At 39.4% G+C, this 24,470-nt stretch overlaps 1 protein-coding gene across 1 annotated transcript in view; it reads left to right on the top strand.

The window, feature by feature from the left end:
• The window catches only part of shroom2a (shroom family member 2a), a 43,952-nt gene that overhangs the window by 4,587 nt on the left and 14,895 nt on the right, over positions 1-24,470 (top strand). Inside the window, 2 exon segments of the mRNA XM_089000389.1 lie at positions 7,845-7,993; positions 23,312-23,440. Coding sequence (XP_088856515.1) covers positions 7,845-7,993; positions 23,312-23,440 — 278 coding nt within the window.

The following is a 24,470-nucleotide window of genomic DNA, read 5'->3' as shown; positions in this document are numbered from 1 at the left end:
CGCAACAACGTCACGGTATGGAACGCAATGAGCTGTACTCTGCTGCCTGCGGATAGAATGCAGACGACAGGCAGTTTGTGTTTTTTTTTTGGCGACGCCCCCCCACCCCCTCCTGTTGCCTGTGTAATCATTTACCACGCGACGACTCGCTGGATGCCTAATTCCCGGCCGGTGCTAAAACACCATCACCTGTTTGAGTAGTTGCCTGTCCCTTCGACCCAAAAGAAGTCCAAAGTTCAACCCCCCCCCCCCCCCCCCCCGTGGATTGGTCGCAATTTTAGCCATACAAAGTATGCCTTTTTTGGGGGACTTAATATGTCACCGTATGAAGTCAACCGTGAAGACTGCAGTTTGGTGTTGACACCATTTTGCTGTTAATATTTTATGACCGCATGGATACAGGAGGCAGTAGCCAAAGTCGATCGGGTGAGGTTTTAACCCTTCAAATGCAGCGATTGTTTGTTAAAGTATGTACCCTGAATTACGACTCACAGAACCTAATTTTTATTCAATTTTTTTCTTGATTACAAAACATGTTAGAAATAGTCATTGTAGCTATTGGCTATCTATTTGCTGGCTGTTGGCTCTCTATTCGCTGGTTATTAGTTATCTATTCACTAGCTATTAGCTATATTTTGGCTGGGTATTAGCTATCTATTCGCTAGGCATTAGCTATCTATTCGCTAGATATTAGATATCTATTTGCTATCTGTTAGCTATCTGTTTGCTGGCTATTAGCTATCTATTCACTAGCTATTAGCTATCTATTCGCTGGCTGTTGGCTCTCTATTCGCTGGTTATTAGCTATCTATTCACTAGCTATTAGCTATATTTTGGCTGGGTATTAGCTATCTATTCGCTAGGCATTAGCTATCTATTCGCTAGATATTAGATATCTATTTGCTATCTGTTAGCTATCTGTTTGCTGGCTATTAGCTATCTATTCACTAGCTATTAGCTATCTATTCGCTGGCTGTTGGCTCTCTATTCGCTGGTTATTAGCTATCTATTCACTAGCTATTAGCTATATTTTGGCTGGGTATTAGCTATCTATTCGCTAGGCATTAGCTATCTATTCGCTAGATATTAGATATCTATTTGCTATCTGTTAGCTATCTGTTTGCTGGCTATTAGCTATCTATTCACTATCTATTAGCTATCTATTCGCTGGCTGTTGGCTATATTTTGGCTGGGTATTAGCTATCTATTCGCTAGGCATTAGCTATCTATTTGCTAGATATTAGATATCTATTTGCTATCTGTTAGCTATCTGTTTGCTGGCTATTAGCTATCTATTCACTATCTATTAGCTATCTATTCGCTGGCTGTTGGCTCTCTATTCGCTGGTTATTAGCTATCTATTCACTAGCTATTAGCTATATTTTGGCTGGGTATTAGCTATCTATTCGCTAGGCATTAGCTATCTATTCGCTAGATATTAGATATCTATTTGCTATCTGTTAGCTATCTGTTTGCTGGCTATTAGCTATCTATTCACTAGCTATTAGCTATCTATTCGCTGGCTATTAGCTATCTATTCCCTAGCTACTAGCTATTTGCTGTCTGTTAGCTCCTGTTAGCTATCTATTTGCTAGCTGTTAGCTATCTGTTTGCTGGCTATTAGCTATCTATTCGCTAAACATTGCCAGAGGTCTGAACAGCGCTTTACAGCAATTCACTGTTTAGTTTAATCACCTCTTTTATTATTTAGCATTTTATTTAGGGTTTTATTGTTCTGGTGTTTATTGTTCTTGAAACTGTAAAGTGTCCTTTGGTGCTTTGAAAGGCGCTTGTACATCAAATGTATAATAATATAATAATAATAATAATAATAATAATAATAATAATAATAAGTAATAATGATAATCATCATCATCATCATCGTCATATTAAAAAAAAAAAATAATGACCATAATTGATAACAATTGATAATGATAAGGCTAATAAAGATAACGATTACGATAATGATTACGATAATAATAAAAATAACAATCACAATAATAATAGCAATAATAGTAATAGTAATTATTGTTATTATTATTATTATTATTATTATTATTATTATTAGTATTAGTAGTAGTAGTAGTAGTATTCTGCAAAAATTCGGTAATAGCGCTCCACGTCACACTTTTTAATTCCCGAATAAATTCAGGAATGGCAGCGATTGAGTTAAAAGCTTCCTTTTTTCATAAATGTATACAAAGAAACTTATAGGCAACCGCTATTTTGAACGTCTATGGAACGTCTGTAGAAAATGTACGCATCACGACCCACAGTGTGAGGCGTGATTTCGAGGTGGGGAGAAAAGGGTTTCCTGGCTCTCATTAAAATTCTTCACATTCCTATCATGACTCAGGTAATGCGCAAGATCTCAACGGCCTTAAAAGTCCTCACTCAGGATAAGGTTAAATAATAATCCCGTTTTACATGGCTCAGCTGAGTACGCTGACCCCCCCCCGTGCGTACGTTTTCGTTTCGTGGCATGACATGTTGGGCGACGTAGCCTCTCTTCTGACAAAAAAAAACACACAAAAACTGCATTTAAAACACAATGGATTCATTACCAGATTCTTTTGTATGGGTTGGGGAAGCGGGTGGGGGTGGGGGTGGGATCACACAAACTTTATTTTTTGAGTTTGGCAGATATCACCGATTTAAAGGACAACCGACACACCGGACAAGTTGCGTCCATAATTTGTAAAATCACTTGTCACAAAAAATCACAAATGACTTCTACTGAGCGCATTTTACAAAGATTCCACCGCATATAGCTATATTTGACGTTTTAAGACTCGCGCTGAATATTCAGGAAGTCTTGTTTTCGAGTTGATGACAATGCCTGACGTGACGTCATGGAGGGAACGCCCCTGACCGAGAAAGCGACACACAATGCATTTGGATACTTTGTTTGGTCTGAAAACATAGTGTTAATCCGTGTTGATGCCGAAATTAGAAGGAAAATACATAAATAACGCGATGGTGAATCGTTGTGTGTTGCACCAAGACTACTATTTGATACTAGTTGACACAAATTCCCAGCAGACAAATCAGCCCATTTCCAACGGAGCTTGGGCGCCATCTTGTGCATTTTCTGGGCGCTACATTGGAGTCCAGACGCCTCAAAATGAGACGGAAGGACTTCTTTAATCGATTGCAAACATTTATGCTTTCCTCTTCAGAACTATTTGAATCATATTCATAACTGGATGAGTAACAAGAAAGCATCTTCTCCGAATCTGAACTCTCTCAAGCCATTGTTTTGATTCTGGAGCAAGGCAGTGTGTGACCAATAGTGATGTCACGAACAAGGTGGCGGGACTTTTTGAATCTGCCCAGTTCTGAGCTCATTTTGTGGTAGTCTTTTTGGGGCATTTTTTATTGGTGTTTTGCCTTTGACTAAAAATATCCTTGCGTGTTTTGGGTATTTTAGATGCTAAGTTTACAAAAATTCCCAGTGGACAAATCAGCCCATTTCCAATGGCGCTTGTGCGCCATCTTGTGCATCTTCTGGGCGCTACATTGGAGTCCAGACGGCTCGAATTGATACGGAAGGACTTCTTTAATCAATTGCAAACATTTATGCTTTACTCTTCAGAACTATTACTCTTCAGAATCTTATTCAAATGGATGAGTAACAAGAAAGCATCTTCTACGAATCTGTACTCTGTGAAGCCATTGTTTTGATTCTGGGGCAAGGCGGTTTGTGAAGGAGTATCATGGCGTGACGTCACGAACAAGGGGGCGGGACTTTCTGAATCTGTCCAGTTCTGCGCTCATTTTGTGGCAGTTTTGGGACACTTTAAGTCATTTTTATTGGTATTTTGGTGACTAAAAATATCAGCCTGCGTGTGTTGGGTATTTTAGATGCTATAAAATGTTTTTTCTGATGTCAGTTAGGAAACAAAAAAATAGTGTCGGTTGTCCTTTAAGGCACGATAAAAATTTGCAAACGTTCAAGTCAAATGGGAGATATGACAGCGGCGAAGCGGTTTTGGACTTTTACCAAATATCTATCGAGATCCAATGCATCCTTTTATAAGCCTTTGCGGTTTTGAAAATTGCATTTGACTCCCATTTGGATTTGCCTTTAATGAGATGTTCCTTAGCGCCGAATATCATCTGGGGACAGTGCCCACGCCTCACCTGCGACCCTCACGAGGACAAGCGCATTAAAAAAAATGGCGGTGTCCTGATCCGTTTGTTTACCAGTGGCCTGTGAAGCGTCATTCAAACCAAGTCCTGAACCACATGATGACAGGACGACTTGTCAGCAGAAACTCAGCATTCCTTCCCCTTTCATCCTCACACCACATCCTTCCTCTCGCATCCCCCTTCGAGACACTATGTTCACCAGGTCATCCAGGATAGCTGCGCATTGACTGATTGGAGGCCCGAAGGAAGAGCGTCAACAAAATAACATGCGATGTGGCTGCCGCTGATTAGACAAGCGTGGCGGCAAACTGTTTAGGAAAAGGGAGCTATAAATCTCCCTAAAGAGTCAGTCTTTATTTTTGGTTGGATGGTTCTTCGTTTGTACTGTTGGCCGCAGTCTTCATGTATTCACATGGTTGGAATGCGGTGTAAACTGAAGTTGATTACTTAGTGTTCAGAATGACGACTGAGGGGAGTGATTAATATGTACTTAAAGGACGTTCACATGGAGATTAAATTATGCACGAGGTCCCACATGGATCCGCGCTCTGACCACTGCTCTTCAATATACAGTAAAGTCTCGTTATATCGATATCGGATATATCGATAGTCCCGGTTATATCGATACTATTTCTATGCACGCACGGAGAAAATTACATGCAAACAGGGTCGGATATATCGATAGTCCCGGTTATATTGATATTTTTTCGGACTCCCTTGAATATCGATATAACGAGACTTTACTGTATTACATGATTGACTTTGGAACAATTATTTATTCCAAAACATTTGTGTGTTGTTGATGAAAAGTTCTGTAATAGATCACAGTGGTATTAAGGGGTGGATTTAAAGGACAGACGACACCATTTTTTTGTTTCCTGACATCAGAAACATGTTTTATAGCATCTAAAATACCCAAAACACGCAGGCTGATATTTTTAGTCAAATGCCATCAATAAAAATGACTTAAAGTGTCCCAAAACTGCCACAAAATGAGCTCAGAACTGGGCAGATTCAGAAAGTCCCGCCCCCTTGTTAGTGACGTCATGTCAGGATACTCCTTCACAAACTGCCTTGCTCCAGAATCAAAACAATGGCTTGAGAGAGTTCAGATTCGGAGAAGATGCTTTATTGTTACTCATCTAGTTATGAATATGATTCAAATAGTTCTGAAGAGGAAAGCATAAATGTTTGCAATCGATTAAAGAAGTCCTTCCGTCTCATTTTGAGCCATCTGGACTCCAGTGTAGCGCCCAGAAAATGCACAAGATGGCGCACAAGCTCCGTTGGAAATGGGATGATGTGTCCGCTGGGAATTTGTGTAATCTTACACCTTTATGTGTGTTACTGCAATTGGCTGCGACACACATCCGTCTCATCAAGCAAAAATCTTTTCGGCGGGTTCGTAGAATTGTATTACAGTGATACCTCAGCTTACGAACTTCATTGGTTCCCAGAAAGTGTGTGAAAGGCAAAAAGTTCATCTTCCAAACATTTATTTCCCATAATAAACCATTAAAATGAGAATAATCTGTTCCCAGGTCCCCATAAAACATAGTTTTGGACTAAATAAGCCTTAAAACTACACAAAATATACCTTATTTTATGTATAATAAATGTGTTTTTGTGTTGTAATTAAAGAAATAAACTGTACTGTATAATAATGTCATTTTGTTTACCTTTCTGATGGTAGTTGTCAATGGATGACGAACATCCAGGTTGCCTCTCGTGAATTTAACGTTTGTGAATGTATTATTATAAAACTGCTGCTATGACAACACCGAAGCAAATGTACTCGCTGTTTATTTTGCTATGAATCAAATCGCCTTTTTACATGTTGAACTGGAATTCCAGCGGAGGAGACCTCGTTGGCATTCGCCGCCTCCCACCGGGCCAAAGCAGCTGCGAGTCCCCTGTTTGACAATACAGTAAAGTCTCGTTATATTGATATCGGATATATCGATAGTCCCGGTTATATCGATACTATTTCTATGCACGCACGGAGCATGCAAACAGGGTCGGATATATCAGCTGTTATATCGATAGACTCCCTTGAATATCGATATAACGAGACTTTACTGTATTTTCTTCAGTCTCCCAACCCTTAAAGATAACAGAAAGCCAAAATTCGAGTCCTCGAGTTCTCCGAGTTGTAATATCGGCCGCTATGATTGTTCCACCGCTGTGTCAACCGGTGTTTATTTTATGTTTTAGTACCACAGTTAAAAATATCCAACGCGCTATTTCGCAGTTGGCAGCGAGTACGCATCGGACATCGATTCAGGTTCTTCCACAGAATTCATGACCGTATCTGGCTCAGGTCGGGAACCCTGCCAGTGTCTATTAACCCCCCCCCCCCTTCAAAACCTTTTCTCATACTGGAATGAATAATGAAAAAAAAACCTAAGATGGTCGGTTGTTATCCAGGCTCTCTTGCGTTGAGGATAAAGACCACGTAATGTTCTGTAAATGTACAAATGCCTGCATCGTTGAGTCATCCGCAACCGCCCGGCAGGCTCGCAGGTTCACTGATAATCAGCTGCAGATCCCGCCGCGTTAATGTTAAGAGCAGTGGTGGGACGCAACGCCGTTTCGACGGTCCTCGCCAAAAGTCTTGGAACGGTTTTGGTTGTAGAACGAAGACATTAAAGGACAACAGACACCATTTTTTTTGTTTCCTAACTGACATCAGAAAAACGTTTATATAGCATCTTTTATATGCATGTGTAAGCTCTCAGTCGTACAGGAGTGGTCCATCGATGAAAAGGTTTCTTCAGCCGTCATCTGTACTTCTTTGACGGTGTCGGACGTTTCGCTTCTTATCCAAGAAGCTTCGTCAGCAAACTAAAGTCTTACTGGTAGTTTCGGCCCTATATGTATATCCCTACTGTCCAGACGTGGCGGTGCCAGACAGATGATTGGTCCCTGCTCTCAGGTTGGGGGAAGCAGAGAACTAATCCCTGTGGCTCCACTGATTACTTCTATTGTCCTGACTGACGGCTGGCCTGATTGCCCGATTTGCCCTGGTATCACCTCATCAGCATAACTAAGCCGATGTTGCCTTGGCTGTCTATTGTACGAATGATCCAAATTGAACCTCACCCCACCATGACGGTTAACGGAAGGATTTTGCTGTTTTATGAAAATAGCTTCTTTTTAACCTCATTGTCGTCAAATGAGTGGTTGCTAGCTTTTAGGTGCATATGTACTGCTGAATGAGGCCCACTAGTATTATCCCTGCGATGTTGATAAAGTATTTTTTTTGAGAATTTGTTTAGTCTTTTTGTAGTTTTAAGGCTTAGAAAATTAGAAAGTAGAAAATTATGTTTTATGGGGATCTGGGAGCAGATTATTCTCATTTTAATGGTTTCGTATGGGAAATTAATTTTTGGGATACACACTTTTCGCCTTACACACTCTGTCTGGGAACCAATTAAGTTCGTAAGCCAAGGTATCACTGTAGGGGACTTATTTTAACATACCAGCGTTTGCGGAAGCTGCCGTTGACGATCCCGGCGCCCTCTTGTGGCCATTCTAATATCACATGTATGAGGCGTGGATTTTTTTCCCCCAGTTTAGTTTCTGTATTAGTATTTTGCTGGTAAAATGTTATTTGCTAACTCCCTCTGGGTGGCATGATAACTTTCCCGGGGGTGGTCCACGTTGAACGGTCTGCTGTGTTTGCGTGTCAGGTGGAGGAGGCCAGCAAAGCGGCAGCTGTGGGCCTGCAGGCGGGGGATGAGCTCGTCAACATTAACGAGATTCCCCTGAGCGGATTCAGGCAGGAGGCAATCTGCTTGGTGAAAGGCTCCCACCGGACGCTCAGTCTCATGGTGAAAAGGTAAGAAGGGTCGCCACGGCAACCATCCCACAACAACAAACCCAACCGCGGTCATGGAAAAAGCGGAAATTCCCGCCATCTTTGAGTTTCTCATCAGCCGGATGATCCTGTTTGGTGGCCTCGCGCTGAAGTTGCGCCTTTGTGATGCGGCTTTCCGCCGCTGTCAGGGAAGACAGGTTGCGGGTGACATCATACTTCCCTAAAACACACACACACACACACACACACACACACACACACATGCGTGCACCACTTTTAGACTTCATTCAATTGTGCTGCGTCAACCAGTGGTGGCATGTAACCAAGTAAAAATACTTATAAAGTTACTGTACTTTAATATATATATATATATATATATATATATATATTCAATTTTTGGACTCGACTCAATTGTGATACGTCAGCCAATAGTGGGATGTAACCAAGTACATGTACCATCCGACTTGTGACCGACTCGACTTGCGACCACGACCTCCAGACCCAATTTTTAACATTTCAATTCTACGCCGGCAACGCGGTCCGACAATTTTGGCCAGCCAGTCAGCATCTCACTCTCGTACAGCAATCGACCCGTGCGATGGCACCAGAAGGGGGGAGTTTGCGAGACATTTTGCCTCCGAGTCTCTATTCAACATTTTGACTGTATTTCGATTTACAACCGTTTTGACTTACGACCATTTGGTCGGAACGGAACTCGGTCGTAAGTCGGATGTTACCTGTGTGTGTGTGTGTGTGTGTGTGTGTGTGTGTGTGTGTGTGTGTGTGTGTGTGTGTGTGTGTGTGTGTGTGTGTGTGTGTGTGTGTATGTATATATATATATATATATATATATATATATATATATATATATATATATATATATATATATATATATATAGTAAAGTCTCGTTATATCGATATTCAAGGGAGTCCGAAAAAATATCGATATAACCGGGACTATCGATATATCCGACCCTATTTGCATGTGATTTTCTCCGCGCGTGCATAGAAATAGTATCGATATAACCGGGACTATCGATATATCCGATATCGATATAACGAGACTTTACTGTATATATATATATATATATATTGTATTTATATCTATATTTCCATTTTTTATATTGTTTTATATTTATATATTTTATTATATATATGAAAATACATATTTAAGTTTAGACATCTACCTTATGTTTTATTTTTATATATTTATATATTTTATATTGTTTGTAAGGTTGGGGATAGTGATGGGGATCCACTTTGATTCGGCTTTCTGCTCTACTATACATATCACTCACACATCACTCATTGTGGCGCTCGGTGTGTATGCCGAAAAATAGTTCGTATGCCAAGGTAAAATTTTCATAAATGTAACGTTCGTAAACCGAAACGTTTGTAAGCCAAGGGGTTCATAAACCGAGGTATCACTGTATTTAGTTTTGACACCATCAGAATTGTTAGCATAATAATACGACCAAGGTATCCCTCAAAGAACGCCAAATACCAAATACGGAGTCTCCCTCTGTGACAAACTTGTCGAAGATAACTTTGGAAATGCTCTCCAAGGGAGATAAAGTCAATTGTTGAACGCGGACCGAGAGCAGGAAGGAAGCCGGACTGTCCCAGATGGCTCGGAGGCCGTCGGACAACACAATAAGAACAATGGCATCGTGTCGGCAGGATACATCTTTCTTCATTTAGCTTGGCAAAGGCGACGTGAAGCAGATGCGCACTTGATGTGTTCAAACGACAACTGCGAACATTGTTTCCCCCCTCGACGATTGTATCCATCGCACATGAGCAGTAGGCGATAGGGGACGTGACACCTCCATGGAAGTACAGTGATACCTCGGTTTACGAACCCCTTGGCTTACGAATGTTTCGGTTTACGAACGTTAAATTTATGAAAATTTTACCTTGGCATACGAACTATTTTTCGGGATACACACGGAGCGCCAAATGACAGAACACAATTGATGAGGAACTAGGTAAAATTATCACAGAGAAAGCACCTACAGGGGATCATTCCTCAAGATGGTGAAAGAAGAAGGTTACGTTCGTCATCAAGTGTTTAATGCTGATGAAACCGGCCACTCCATTCCATCAAGCCATCAACAACCATCAGAAAGGTAAATAAAACGACTTTATTATACTGTAGTTTATTTCTTTAATTATAATACCATAGTATATTTATTATACATACAATAAGGTATATTTTGTGTAGTTTTAAGGCTTAGAAATTAGTAGAAAGTAGAAAATTATGTTTTATGGGGACCTGGGAACGGATTATTCTCATTTTAATGGTTTCCTATGGGAAATTAATTTTTTGGGATACACACTTTTTGCCTTACACACTCTGTCTGGGAACCAATTAAGTTCGTAAGCCAAGGTATCACTGTACTTATACATTATTTGAAATCTTACTTTGTTACATTGATTCCAGTGACACTCCTGCAATAAAAGCGGCGATTTGCCATGTCGGGGCATGCTTGCGCAGATACAGAAATGCAAACCGCACCTTTTGGGGTTGACGACGTGTGTGGTTGTCTGGTACGGCGTTTGACCGACAATCCCGGTTTCATGACCGCATGCCGAATACTCGCTCGTTTGTTTATAAGGAGGCCGCACCTGAACCGGGAGCACGTTTCGACAGCGTCCTGTTCAACGTGATCCCAGAGATAACAAGAACAGCGATGCTATGGAAGGATTTTCATCATAAAATAAATAAATAAAGGTAGAGTCAATTGTTTGCATTTAAAGTTATGTCAAATACAGTAAAGTCTCGTTATATCGATATCGGATATATCGATAGTCCCGGTTATATCGATACTATGTCTATGCACGCACGGAGAAAATTACATGCAAACAGGGTCGGATATATCGATAGTCCCGGTTATATCGATATTTTTTCGGACTCCCTTGAATATCGATATAACGAGACTTTACTGTATTTCTGGAATAATATTGAATAAGTATGATAGTATTTACAGATGGTGATTTGGTGTCGTGTCTAGAAACATTTATCCAGTTTATAATTTTTCATTGTGGCCCACAATCATTGGCTACAATAAGTATGTTTCTCAAAAGTTATTTTCAGGATACAGTGAAACCTTGGCTTCCGAACTAACAGACAGCGTGTGTAAGGCGAAAAGTGTGTATCCTAAAAATTAATTTCCCACAGGAAACCATTAAAATGAGAATAATCCGTTCCCTGGTCCCCATAAAACATAATTTTCTACTTTCTAATTTTCTAAGCCTTAAAACTACACAAAATATACATTATTTTATGTAGAATAAATGTGCTATGGTATTATAATTAAAAAAATAAACTTTACTGTATAATAAAGTGGGTTTATTTACCTTTGTGATGGTCGTTGATGGCTTGATGGAATGGAGTGGCCGGTTTCATCAGCATTAAACACTTGATGAGGAATGTATCCTTCTTCTTTCTGTGATAATTTTATCTAGTTCCTCATCAATTGTGTTCTGTTGTAGCTGGGTTGATAGCTTTTTGCATCAAGTGTACAAATGGCTTGTGCGGGTTGTGTGTGGAGCCTGATTGATGGAATATTTTAACCTTGCAGTCTACACTCTGCCTTTGAACTATCAAAGTTGAAAATCTCTCACTGTCGTCTGCCTGTCTCTTTAATGTTTAAAACACCTCCCCTCGCTACTGCGTTCTTGATCAATCACGTGGCTTTAACCGAAGACCGGGGGCGGGGAATAGAGGACAAAACAGTCGGGTGCCATTTTGTTGTTAGAACGGGCTCGAATAATAATAATAATAATAATAATAATAATAATAATAATACATTTCATTTATAAGCGCCTTTTCAAAACTCTCAAGGTCACTTTACATTCACAGGATAAGTTTTCCTGCGGGTGAGCAGCGGCAGCCACACACGCCCGCATTCACTCATCCCAGAAGTAACTCAAATAGATAGAAAGTTAGCTAGCTGGCCAATTGTTAGCCAACAGATACCTAGCTATTTAGCCAGTCAGCTAGTGATAGATACCTAGCTAGATAGCTAACTAGCCCGCCAGATAGCTAATAGATAGCAAATAGCTAGCAAGTGATAATGATAATAATAATACTAATCATCCTACTACTAATAATTATAATACATTTCATTTATAAGTGCCTTTCAAAACTCTCAGTCACTTTACAGTCACAGGAGAAGTTTTTCTGCGGGTGAGCAGTGGCAGCCACACGCGCCAGCGTTCACTCAACCCAGAAGTAACTCAAATAGATAGAAAGCTAACTAGCTGGCCAATCGTTAGCCAACAAAAAAAAAACATTGAAAAACATTACAGGCTTCTGTCAATGAGTATGAGGCGGTCTCTGACAGCCCGACCTTGATGACTCATCATAAAACAGGAAAATCTAATCGCTCCTTGATTTTGAAATACCAACCCTGAAGCCAATCTCACTCAGCAACGAGAAGAAAAAAAAAGCTACAGAAATAATTCATCATTATGGCTTCATGTTGGCAATTTTTTTTTACTAACTAATAATTTTAATAACTTGTCTTAAAGGACAACCAACACCATCGGATAACTTGCGTCCATAATGTGTCCAGATAGCTGGTTAGCTAATACACTGAATGTCACTAATTAAATAAATACACAAAATTGAGTAGCTAGCTAGTTAGCGAAAACACTGAATGTCGTTAATTAAATAAATACACAGAATTGAGTCGTATATTTTTATCTTTACACAAAAGAACTGCTTCTCAAACGCTCAAATGTGCGACATATTTAGGTGTCTTAAATGTACACTAGCCTCATTTTTTCCCCCCCGTAATGCTTTCAATGTTTACTTCTTCACTTCATTGGATTTTACTGCCCAACGAGCCAGAACCCTGCAGACTGGAATCTCTCTCTCTCTCTATCTATCTATCTCGCTCTCCCTCTCTCGGTTTTGCTTGGCCTCGCTCTCTCTTCCTGGGGGTGGGGGTGGGTGGTTGTGTTCCCACCCACCATAACAAAAGTCTCTCTGAGAATCATTAAAAGTTTACAATCCAAACTCTTGCCATTCGTTGCAGTGGGTGGCCTCCCTCTTCTGGCGTTTTTGCAGAATTGCACATGTCTTACAGCGATTCACATACAGTGATACGTTGGCTTACGAATTTAATTGGTTCCCAGACAGAGTGTGTAAGGCAAAAAGTGTGTATCCCAAAAAATAATTTCCCATAGGAAACCAGTAAAATGAGAATAATCCGTTCCCAGGTCCCCATAAAACATATTTTTTTTACTAAATAAGCCTTAAAACGACACAAAATATACCTTATTTTATGTATAATAAATATACTATGGTATTATAATTAAAGAAATAAACTGTACTGTGTAATAAAGTCGTTTTATTGACCTTTGTGATGGTTGTTGATGGAATGGAGTGTCCGGTTTCCTCAGCATTAAACACTTGATGAGGAACGTATCCTTCTTCTATCACCATCTTGAGGAATGATCCCTTGTAGGTGCTTTCTCTGTGATAATTTTATCTAGTTCCTCATCAATCGTCTTCTGTTTAGCTGAGTTGATAGCTTTTTGCTTCAAGTGTACAGAAAGCTTGTGCGGGTTATTTGTGGAGCCTAATTGATGGAATATTTTAACCTTGCATTCTACACTATCTATTATTCTAATATCTATCTGCATTCTAATATATATCTATATACACTATTATCAAAGTTGAAACTCTCTCACTGTCGTCTGCGTCTCTCTTTAATTTTTAAACCACCTCCCCTCACTGCTGCATCCTTGACCAATCACGTGGCTTTAACCGAAGACTGGGGGCGGGGAATAGAGGACCAAAACAGTCGGCTGCCATTTTGTTGTTAGAAGAATGGGCTCGACACATCACTCATTGTGGCTGCTCCGTGTGTATCCCGAAAAATAGTTTGTACGCCAAGGTAAAATTCTAACTTTGGAGAAGCTTATTGGACACATGTGCACAACAGGGAAGAGGTAGGGGGGGGGGGGGGGGGGTCTGGTGTTTACAGCGTTATAATTTTTTTTTTTTGTAGTTGTTGTTGTTAATAAGCTCTTGGAATGTGCTGGACTAAATTCCGCTTGTAAGTGGATTTCTTAAATTGCTTCTAGCCACAAACTCGCAACCTCTCAGTATGTTCGGAGCAACTGACAAAAAAAAATCTCCGAATCTGAAGCCATTGTTTTGATTCTCCAGCAATCCAAGACGTCTTGACATCGTGATGTCACAAACTGGGGGCGGGACTTTCTGAAAATGCCCAATTCGCAGCTCAATTTTTTTTGCAGATTTTGGACACTTTAAGTCATTTTTATTGGTGTTTTGCATTTCAATAAAAAATATCATACTGCGTGTTTTGGGTATTTTAGATGCTATAAAACGTTTTTCTGATGTCAGTTAAGAAACAAAAAAGTGACGTCGGTTGTCCTTTAAGGTGCTGGATCATTTTCCACCTCCAAGGGTGTTGTTGATTTTATTTTTTTTAATCTACTTAATTTTGTCTGTGGGATTTGGCTAAAGCTACTGATTTCCAGTTACCTTTTGTAGCCTATTCGGATGGAGTTTATAGTAATTGAGGAATTTCCACCATTTTGGAATGTATTTTTACATGCACACATTAACAATCAGACACAGTCAATACAGTAACCGTTGTCTACGTCTGTGTAAGCTCTCAGTCGTACAGGAGTGGTCCATCGATGAAAAGGTTTCTTCAGCCGTCATCTGTACTTCTTTGACGGTGTCGGACGTTTCGCGTCTTATCCAAGAGGCTTCGTCAGCGAACTAAAATCGTTTGCTGGTAGTTTCGGCCCTATATATATATCCCTACTGTCCAGACGTGACGGTGCCAGACTCTGCTATGATTGGTCCCTGTGACTTCACTGATTACTTCTATTGTCCTGACTGATTACTTCTATTGTCCTGCCTGAGTATGGGGTCTACGACTGGCCTGATCGCCCCATTTGCTCTGGTATCACCTCATCAATATAACTAAGCCTATGTTGCCTAAGAAGTCGGTTGTACGAACGATCCAAATTGAACCTCACCCCACCATGACGATTTAGTGAAGGGTTTTGCTGTTTTATGAAAATAGCTTCTTTTACTCCCCTTTTCAAACCATCTATTTTCTTTTGCTAAGATTTTAACCTCATTGTCGTCAAATGAGTGGTTGCTAGCTTTTAGGTGCATATGTACTGCCGATTGAGGCCCACTCGTATTATCCCTGCGATGTTGATCAAGTCTAATAATGTCTAATATCAATACTCACAGTGCCAAAGTTGACGCGGGATGGATCATGCCTAACGTTGCAAAACAGTGCGATACGCTAACCGCTAGCCCCCACCCCAAAAAAAATGGCTTCACCCTGAGTGCTTGCGCAGCTCATTACCCGGGACTTTTCGGTAAGTGGGGTGCGCACGGGAGATCAAGCGGTTGCCATAGCGATGGGAGAAATGCACATCCGCCTCACAACTCGGGATGAGGGTGGGAGGAGGACGCTCTTGTATTTCTTCCCTCCATTAGCATATTAGCCGCTTTTGAGCCAATCAGAGGATAAAATAGCCAAGAGGGGGACTGGCTTTGGACAATAGTTAGCTTCCTCCTCCTCTTCATCTTCTTATTCTTCTACTTTTCCTCCCCCTCCTGACGCCTGAATCACGACGGAGGTCACCACTTCTTTTTTTAAAAAAAAAACTGTTAGCGATTTCTGGGTTTTTTTTCCGGCTAGTAACTGAGCCGCTATGTTTGGCGTCTTTGGAAGCGCTCTCACTTTGTTCCTCAAGTTGCTGTCCATGTTGTCGTGTTTGGGGTTGTGCGTCCTCGGTTTGGGTGAGTCCAAATAAACGTAACTTTGGCCCGTATTAGGTTTATGACCCTAATACGTGATTGTGATTGTTTTACAAGGTCACCCCTTCATTTAGGTTAAGCCACGATCAACTAGATTTAGCCTTTGCGACAGAAATTAATCTTTAGCGTCTGCTTTCAAGGGCTTATATTTGTGAATATTAACATATATTTGCCGCGAGGTGACAATCGTGTTTTTCCTTCAACTCGATGTTGCCATCTTGGTAGACCAAGGAATTTGTTTCCAAAGATTCACACGTTTTTGCCTCACTTTAATGGGCATTGTGCTGCTCCTTCACTGGCCACCGGGGGGCAATATCATAATAATGATAATAATAATAATAATAATAATAATAATAATAATAATAATAATAATAATAATAATAGTAAAAAACAGTAACAATCGTAATAGTAATAATAATAGTAATAGTAGTAACAATAATAGTAATAATAAATGTAGTAATAATAATAATAGTAATAGTAATAATAATAATAATAATAATAAATAATAATAGTAATAATACTTAATAATAATAATAAATTTCATTTATAAGCGCCTTTCATATCTCTCAAGGTCACTTCACAGCCGCAGGATAAGCTTTTCTGCGGGTGAGCAGCGGCAGCCACACGCGCCAGCGTTGATTCAACTCGGAAGTCACTCAAATAGATAGAAAGCTTGCTAGCTAGGCAATCGTTAGCCAACAGATACCTAGCTAGATAGCCAGCCAGCTAGATAGTGAATAGATAGATAGCTAGCTAGCCAGCCAGATAGCTAGCTAGCCAGCCAGAGCTAATAGATAGCAAATAGCTAGCAAATGATCATAATAATGCGACTAATAATACTAATAATATTACTAATAATGATACTAATACTACTACTACTACTAATAATAATAATAAGAATACATTTCATTTGTATAGCCCATGTGTATATACGGTACATGGAGATAATTGTCAGTAAGCTGCACTTGTATTAGTTGTTTTTTTGGAGAGTATAAAGATGATACAGTATGGCGGTATTATCTGTCTACATGTTTTGCTCCATCGTTTGTATTCAACTCGCTGGTTAGATGGCTTCTAATGACACAATCCTAGTTTTTTTATACATTGTTTTATGGGGACCTGGCAATGGATTATTCTCATTTTCTATGGTATTTTTTCTGACTTTCAAAATTTTGGCAAATAATTTTTTTCTGGGATTTTTCTAATTGTCAACATTTTGGCAAATCTTTTTTTCTGGGGTTTTCTAATTTTCAATATTTTGGTAAATAATTTTTCAGGGATTTGTCAAATTTTCAACATTTTGGCAAATATTTTCCGGGCATTTTTCTAATTTTCAAAATGCTGGCAAATATTTTTCCTGGTATTTTTCTAATTTTCAAAATTTTGGCAAATATTTTCCAGGTATTTTTCACATTTTCAAAATGTTGGCAAATATTTTTTCATGGATTTTTCTAATTGTCAAAAATTTGGCGAATAATTTTTCAGGTATTTTTCTAATTTTCTACATTTTGCATGTGGATTATTTTGCTGCTGTAAACTGTGTCATTGGGTAAGACAAATAAAGGTTTTCTTGTGATGACCACATTACTTCCGGGTTGAGTGAACGCTGGCGCGTGTGGCTGACGCTGCTCACCTGCAGAAAAAATATCCCGTGACTGTAAAGTGTCCCTGAGAGTTTTGAAAGGCGCTTATAAATGAAATGTATTATTATTATTATTATTATTATTATTATTATTATTATTATTATTATTATTATTATTATTATTATTATTTTAGCCTGCTTAAAGGACAACCGACGTCTCCGGACAAGTTGTGTCCATAATTTGTAAAATGGCTTCAAATGACTTTTACTGAGCGTATTTTACAAACATGGCTGAATATTCCAGAAGTCTTGTTTTTGAGTTGGTGACGAGTCCGTACGTGACGTCACTGAAGGAACGCCCCTGACCTGATTCTGATTCTGAGGACACATTGTAGCAGTCCTTCTATCACGTCAATGCATTTTGCTGTACTTGTTTTTCTTCTCAACATAAATTGGGAAAAAAATACCTCCTTGATGTCCATTTCCGATCAAACGTGACTATGGTGGTCCGACCCAACTACGTCCCAGCCCCCCCTGCATTGTAGCTCAACTGATTCACTATCCAAGCATATCTGTACCAGGCCAGCTGTAGCCCTGACGATAGGCCTAATAAAGCCACACTCATTTGCATACCAATGGCCGACGCCATGTGTGGCTTGCCTGCGAGTGCCCCAGAAACCACCGAGATGGGAGTTCCGCCACGCGCTTTGTTTCCCAATAAGCTTTTTTTTAATACTAATCCACAATTATTATTATTATTATTATATTATTATTATTTTGATTAATATATATTTGAAAGCAATAGTTTATGAAAGTTGAATGGTTTTTTTTTTCAGAATGAAGGACCTCCCTGTCACGGATTCATCAAAAGCCTTTTTTTATTTTTTTAGTCAAGGGCGCAACCCCCTAAATCCAGCGCTTTTATTTGTCTGGTCCGAGTCTAATCGGAGTTGAAGCCTTTGTCCAAAATTCTTGACCTTTGAAACATCACACACAGTTTTAAAGGACAACCGACACCATTTTTTTGTTTCCTAACTGACATCAGAAAAGCTTTTTATAGCATCTAAAATACCCAAAACACGCAGGCTGATATTTTTAGTCAAATGCAAAACACCAATAAAAATGACTTAAAGTGTCCCAAAACTACTTCAAAATGACCTCAGAAATGGCTAGTTTCAGAAGGTTTCTCCGAAGGCGTCGGTTGTCCTCCAGACAAGTTGTGTCCATAATTTGTAAAATGGCTTCAAATGACTTCTACTGAGCGTATTTTAATAAGATTCCACCGCATATAGCTATATTTTACGTTTTAAGACTCACTCTGAATATTCAGGAAGTCTTGTTTTTGAGTTGGTGACGAGTCCGTACGTGACGTCACGAAAGGACCGCCCCCTGACCGAAAAAAGACATATTGTAGCAGTCCTTCCATCACGTCAATGTATTTTGCTGTACATGTTTGGTCTGAGAACCGTGTTGCATCCAAAAGCCTCCAGAAGAGGGCATCCAAGCTCCATATAAGGAATTTATCAGCCTGTGGAAGCGGAAGTGGCCATTGGAGGTCGCCATTTTGTGCCTCTTTTTTTTTGGGTGAGAGATTTTCCCCCAATGTTGCCTCAAAATGGCACATATAATTCTTTAATCGATTGCAAACATGCATGCTTTCCTCTTCAGAACTATTTGAATCATATTCATCACTGGATGTGGAACAAGAAAGCATATTCTCAGAATCTGAAGCCATTGTTTTGATTCTCAAGCAATGCAAGCTGCATAAATAAAATGGACATATAAATAATAATATAAACTCGACACCCCCCCCCCCCCCCCAAATTTCCAGCCTGCCTTCAATCTTGTTCAGTCATTGGTGGCCCACGTCACTATTATTGACATTTTTGTTGTTTTGTTGGTGGAAGATCGATTGGGTTAACCAGGAGGCAGACGACAGCTTGCTGTAAAGGGGTGAAGTAGCTGATCTGATTCACATAAGAGATTCTCCTATCCCTAAGCCGTACTACCCCCAACCCCCTTCTTTACCCCCCACGCCCCCCAGCCACCCCCACGCTGGGCTCGTGTAGTCCTGCAGACCATATGTTCCCGTCTATGGACATCTCAGCCATGTCCTGACATCACGATTCCAACGGTGAATGCACATTTCGTGTCGAACAACAAACATCCTGGGAATTTTTCATGTCTAAACTTGGCCGGCAGGGGGTGCTGTGACACTTCTTTATTATTGCATAATAATAATAATGATAATAATAATAATAATAATAATAATAATACATTTTATTTATAAGCGCCTTTCAAAACTCTCAAGGTCATTTTACAATCACAGATTATTCTTTTCTGCGGGTGAGCAGCGGCAGCCACACGTGCCAGCGTCACTCAACCCGGAAGTAACATAAAGTAAAAAAAGCAAACAAAAACTAACAAATATGACAACACAATAGACAGGTTATAGCTAGCTAGACATTTAGCTAGACAGCTAATAGATAGCAAGCTAGATAGATAGCGAATAAATATTACTGTATATATTTACATATTTTATTTTGAAAACTTAAGGGGGGGTCTCAACGTGCTATCTGGCGCATCCTGGCCCATGCCCACATATACATACACATGACTCAAATAGATAGAAAGTTAGCTGGCTAGCTAGATAATAGAAAACTAATCGATAGCTAGCTCGCTAGATAGATAGCTAATATATAGCAAATAGCTAGCTAGCTAGTTGCACTTCATCTAAGTTTAATTTGTCCTAAGTTTGTAATAATAATAATAATAACAATAATCATTTTCATTTCATTTATAAGCACCTTTCAAAACTCTCAAGGTCACTTTACAGTCACAGTATAAGTTTTCCTGTGGGCGAGCAGCGGCAGCCACACGTGCCAGCATTCACTTAACCCGGAATAACTCAAATAGATAGAAAGATAGCCAGTTAGATAGCTAAGAGATAGCCAGTTAGCCACTTATCTAATAGATAGCTATAGCTAGCTAGCTAGCTAATTGCTAGCCAGCCAGCTAGATAGCTCATAGCCAGCCAGTTAGATAACGTGATAGCTAATAGATAGCCAGTTACATAGCTCGACAGCGAATAGATAGCTATAGATAGCCAGCTAGTTAATTGATAGGTATCTAGCTAATAGCTTGTCATAATAATACATTTAATGTGCAAGCACCTTTTAAAGCACCCAAGGACACTTTATACAATTAAAGAACAATAAACACCAGAACAAAAAAAAAACATAAATAAATGACAATAACGCTAATTGTCAATTGTAACACATTTACTTTTACATCAAAATTCATTTTCGCCAATGAAATTCCGTCAGTCTCGTCCGGCCAGCCCAGAATCTGTTTTAATAAAGGAAAATAATACTGTGTTATATCAATAAAAACATGTCAACTTCAAACAGAATTAAGGAGAATATGAAGAAAGAGTTTGTGGTTTTATATCATGACTAGTATTTGTGTATGTGTGACTTTACTGTATAGCTAATTGGATTTATTAATTTGGCGGCATGTGAGGTGACATTTAGCCTACAGGGAGCTTCTTTGTAGTGTTTTCCTTTTGTATTTGTGACAACTATTACTGCAGTCTGCTAAGAAGTGTGACCGTTTATTGTGGTTCCTCTTGTCTGCGATATACTGTCCCCTGGTGGCCAAAGTATGCAGCTCCGAAGCCGCCGTTGTACCAAAGCAATAAAATAATAATTTAAAACCGGTTTTATTTAATGATAGAATTTCCACGACACATTTTTGGAAGGGTGAGGCGGGTGGGGTGTGACGTTCTCATTTCAATGGACAAGCTCACACCATCGCATCTCGCGATGCTAACACAGTTTTTACTAAATTGAAAGGAGGAAAAAAAGTGTATATGTTAGTCTGTACGCGTGTGTTCCTTCCATTGCTGTCCAGGAATATGAAAATGGTGGACATTGTAGCCCAGAAAATGCCCTCAGAGAATGACGTGCATGTGGCCCGAAGCTTCCTTACCAAGATTTTACGAAGTTCAATGAGGTACAGTTTTGTGGCGTCGTCCAAGTGACCAGTAGTAGCTTAACCCTCATGTCGCCGTATACCCAACAACAACAAAAACCTTCCATACTCAGCTTCTTTTATTCATTTATTTTTTTTACCCATTTTACTCCGCTATTTCTTCCTTTTTCGTAGCGACTTGTAGCTTTCCTCTCCGGCATGTGGATTGTCATTAGCTTCATTCCTCCTGCATACCTGTCAACCGGCTGTATTTTGTACCATTTGTGCACATTTTTGGATGTGTAAAAAGAAAGTTTGTACGGGAAACGCAAAAATTGTTAAATAGAATTTTGAGATACTTTTGATTCCCTTTTCGTCATTAAATATTGGCAGTAATGTTAATTACAGTGATACCTGGGTTTAGCTTACGAAATTTTCGGTTTACGAACGTTAAATTTATGAAAATTTTACCTTGGCATACGAACTATTTTTCGGGATACACACGGAGCGCCACAATGAGTGATGTCGTTCGCGAAGGAGTCCGTTCTCCTAACAAGAAAATGGCAGCCGAATCATTTTTGTCCTCTATTCCCCGCCCCTGTTTTCGGTTAAAGCCACGTGATTGGTCAAGAACGCAGCAGTGAGGGGAGGTGGTTCAAACATTAAAGAAACAGGCAGACGACAGTGAGAAAATTGATAGAAAACAGTGAAATTTGGGCTCGTTTCAACTTTGATAGTTCAAAGGCAGAGTGTAGACTGAGAGTGTAAACGGAACACAATTGATGAGGAACTAGATAAAATTATCGCAGAGAGAGCACCTACAAGGGATCATTCCTCAAGATGGTGATAGAAGAAGACTATATAATAATAATAATACATTTTATTTCAAGCGCCTTTCAAAACACCCAAGGACACTTTACAATAAAAACAATAAAACAAAGCACATAACAATAAAACCATAAGTAAAATGATACATAGTAAAATAGCAGATAGAACTATACATTGAAAGCAATTTTAAACAAGTGGGTTTTGAGGTGAGCCTTTAATGCTGATGAAACCGGCCACTCCATTCCATCAAGCCATCAACGACCATCACAAAGGTAAATAAAATGACCTTAATATACAGTACCGTTTATTTCTTTAATTATAATACAATAGCACATTTATTATACATAAAATAAGGTTACTTTTGTTTAGTTTTAAGGCTTAGAGAATTAGACAATAGAAAATTATGTTTTATGGGGACCTCGGAATGGATTATTCTCATTTTAATGGTTTCCTATGGGAAATTAATTTTTGGGATAGACACTTTTTGCCTTACACACTCTCTCTGGGAACCAATTACGTTTGTAAGCCAAGGTATCACTGTATACCATTTAGTTTTTTTCTCAGTCTTTTTAATTGAATTGTTCATCCCCATCTTTAGATTTTAGCTTATAACGCTATCATTTTTCAAAGATGAGACATGTACCGTATTTTCTGGTGTATAAGGCACAGCCAAACGCCTTGATTTTCTTCAAAAGATGACCCTTATATGCAGGCACACCTTATATGTGAAGTAATATTGAGCCACAACAGGTCTCTAAACTATATATATTATATATGGAAAAAGTTAGAAAATACACCATTCATTCGGGGTGCGCCTTATACACCGAAAAATATGGTTGTGTGTGTGTATATATATATATATATATATATATATATACAGTAAAGTCTCGTTATATCGATATTCAAGGGAGTCCGAAAAAATATCGATATAACCGGGACTATCGATATATCCGACCCTGTTTGCATGTAATTTTCTCCGTGCGTGCATAGAAATAATATCGATATAACCGGGACTATCGATATATCCGATATCGATATCACGAGACTTTACTGTGTGTATGTATATATAATATGTGTGTGTGTGTGTGTGTGTATCTAAACTGCATTTTGTTTTCCTCTCTGTATTCAGGCGCACTGAACCCATTAGCAGGCCGCACTCCTGGCACTCCACCAAGTTCAACGAAGGGCAATCAGAGTCAACCAAAACGCAATCTTCTCCACCCTCGGCGGTTGTGTGGCGTGCCACATACGATGCGAGGTTAGGCTTTTTTTTTCCCCCCTTAAGCAACGTTTTGTCACATGTGACCTTTGGACATAGGGTTGTAGGAAAAAAAGTGACATCCAAATGTGAAATATCCACTGAATTTCATTGTTGATTACATTTATTTAATCCGAGCAAGTAGAAAGTTTTATAATAATAATAATAATAATAATAATAATAATAATAATAATAATAATAATACATTTCATTTCCAAGCGCCCTTCAAAACTCCCAAGGTCACTCCACAGTCACACTCGCTAGCGAATAGGTAGCTAATAGCTAGCGAATAGATAGCTAATAGCTAGTGAATAGATAGCTAATAGCTAGCGTATAGATAGCTAATAGCTAGTGTATCGATGCCATTAGCCAGCAAATAGATAGCCATTAGCCAGCGAACAGATAGCCATTAGCCAGTGAATAGATAGCTATTAGCTAACGAATAGATAGCCATTAGCCAGCGAATAGATAGATATTAGCCAGAAAATAGATAGCCATTAGCCGGCGAACAGATAGCCAATTTTACTCATTCACTGCCAGACGATGTGCGAAAATGTGTCCACTCCAGTGCCAGGGTTTTTGTCATTTTCATTCAAATTGCAGGATCTTCACATTTTACAGAATCTTGAGTTTTAGAACTACATGAACATTCAATTCAGCGTAAGAAACCTTGTACTCTCTTCTTTAATTAGAAAAAAAGTTAATTCCTGAGTGATATGGATCTGGAGTTATCTGTGCTTGAAATGGGGGCTGCTGTGCAAAATACAATACAATACATACATATTGATTTATATAGCGCTTTAACAACAGTTAAAGCTTCGATGAGAAGGTTTCTTCAGCCGTCATCTGTACAAAAGTGAAGGTATCGGACGTTTCGCCTCCTATCCAAGAGGCTTCGTCAGCGAACTAAAGTCTGACTGGTCGTATCGGCCCCATTTATATATCCCTAATGTCCAGACCTGGTGGCGCCGGACACAGCTATGATAGGTCCCTACTCTCAGGTTGGGGGGGGGGCGTGGGACCCCCCCCC

This window comes from Hippocampus bargibanti, linkage group LG07 (genome assembly GCF_051943395.1).
Source record: "Hippocampus bargibanti isolate YZ-2025 linkage group LG07, ASM5194339v1, whole genome shotgun sequence".
NCBI classification, from domain to species: domain Eukaryota; kingdom Metazoa; phylum Chordata; class Actinopteri; order Syngnathiformes; family Syngnathidae; genus Hippocampus; species Hippocampus bargibanti.
This window is presented reverse-complemented; position numbering and strand designations above follow the sequence as displayed.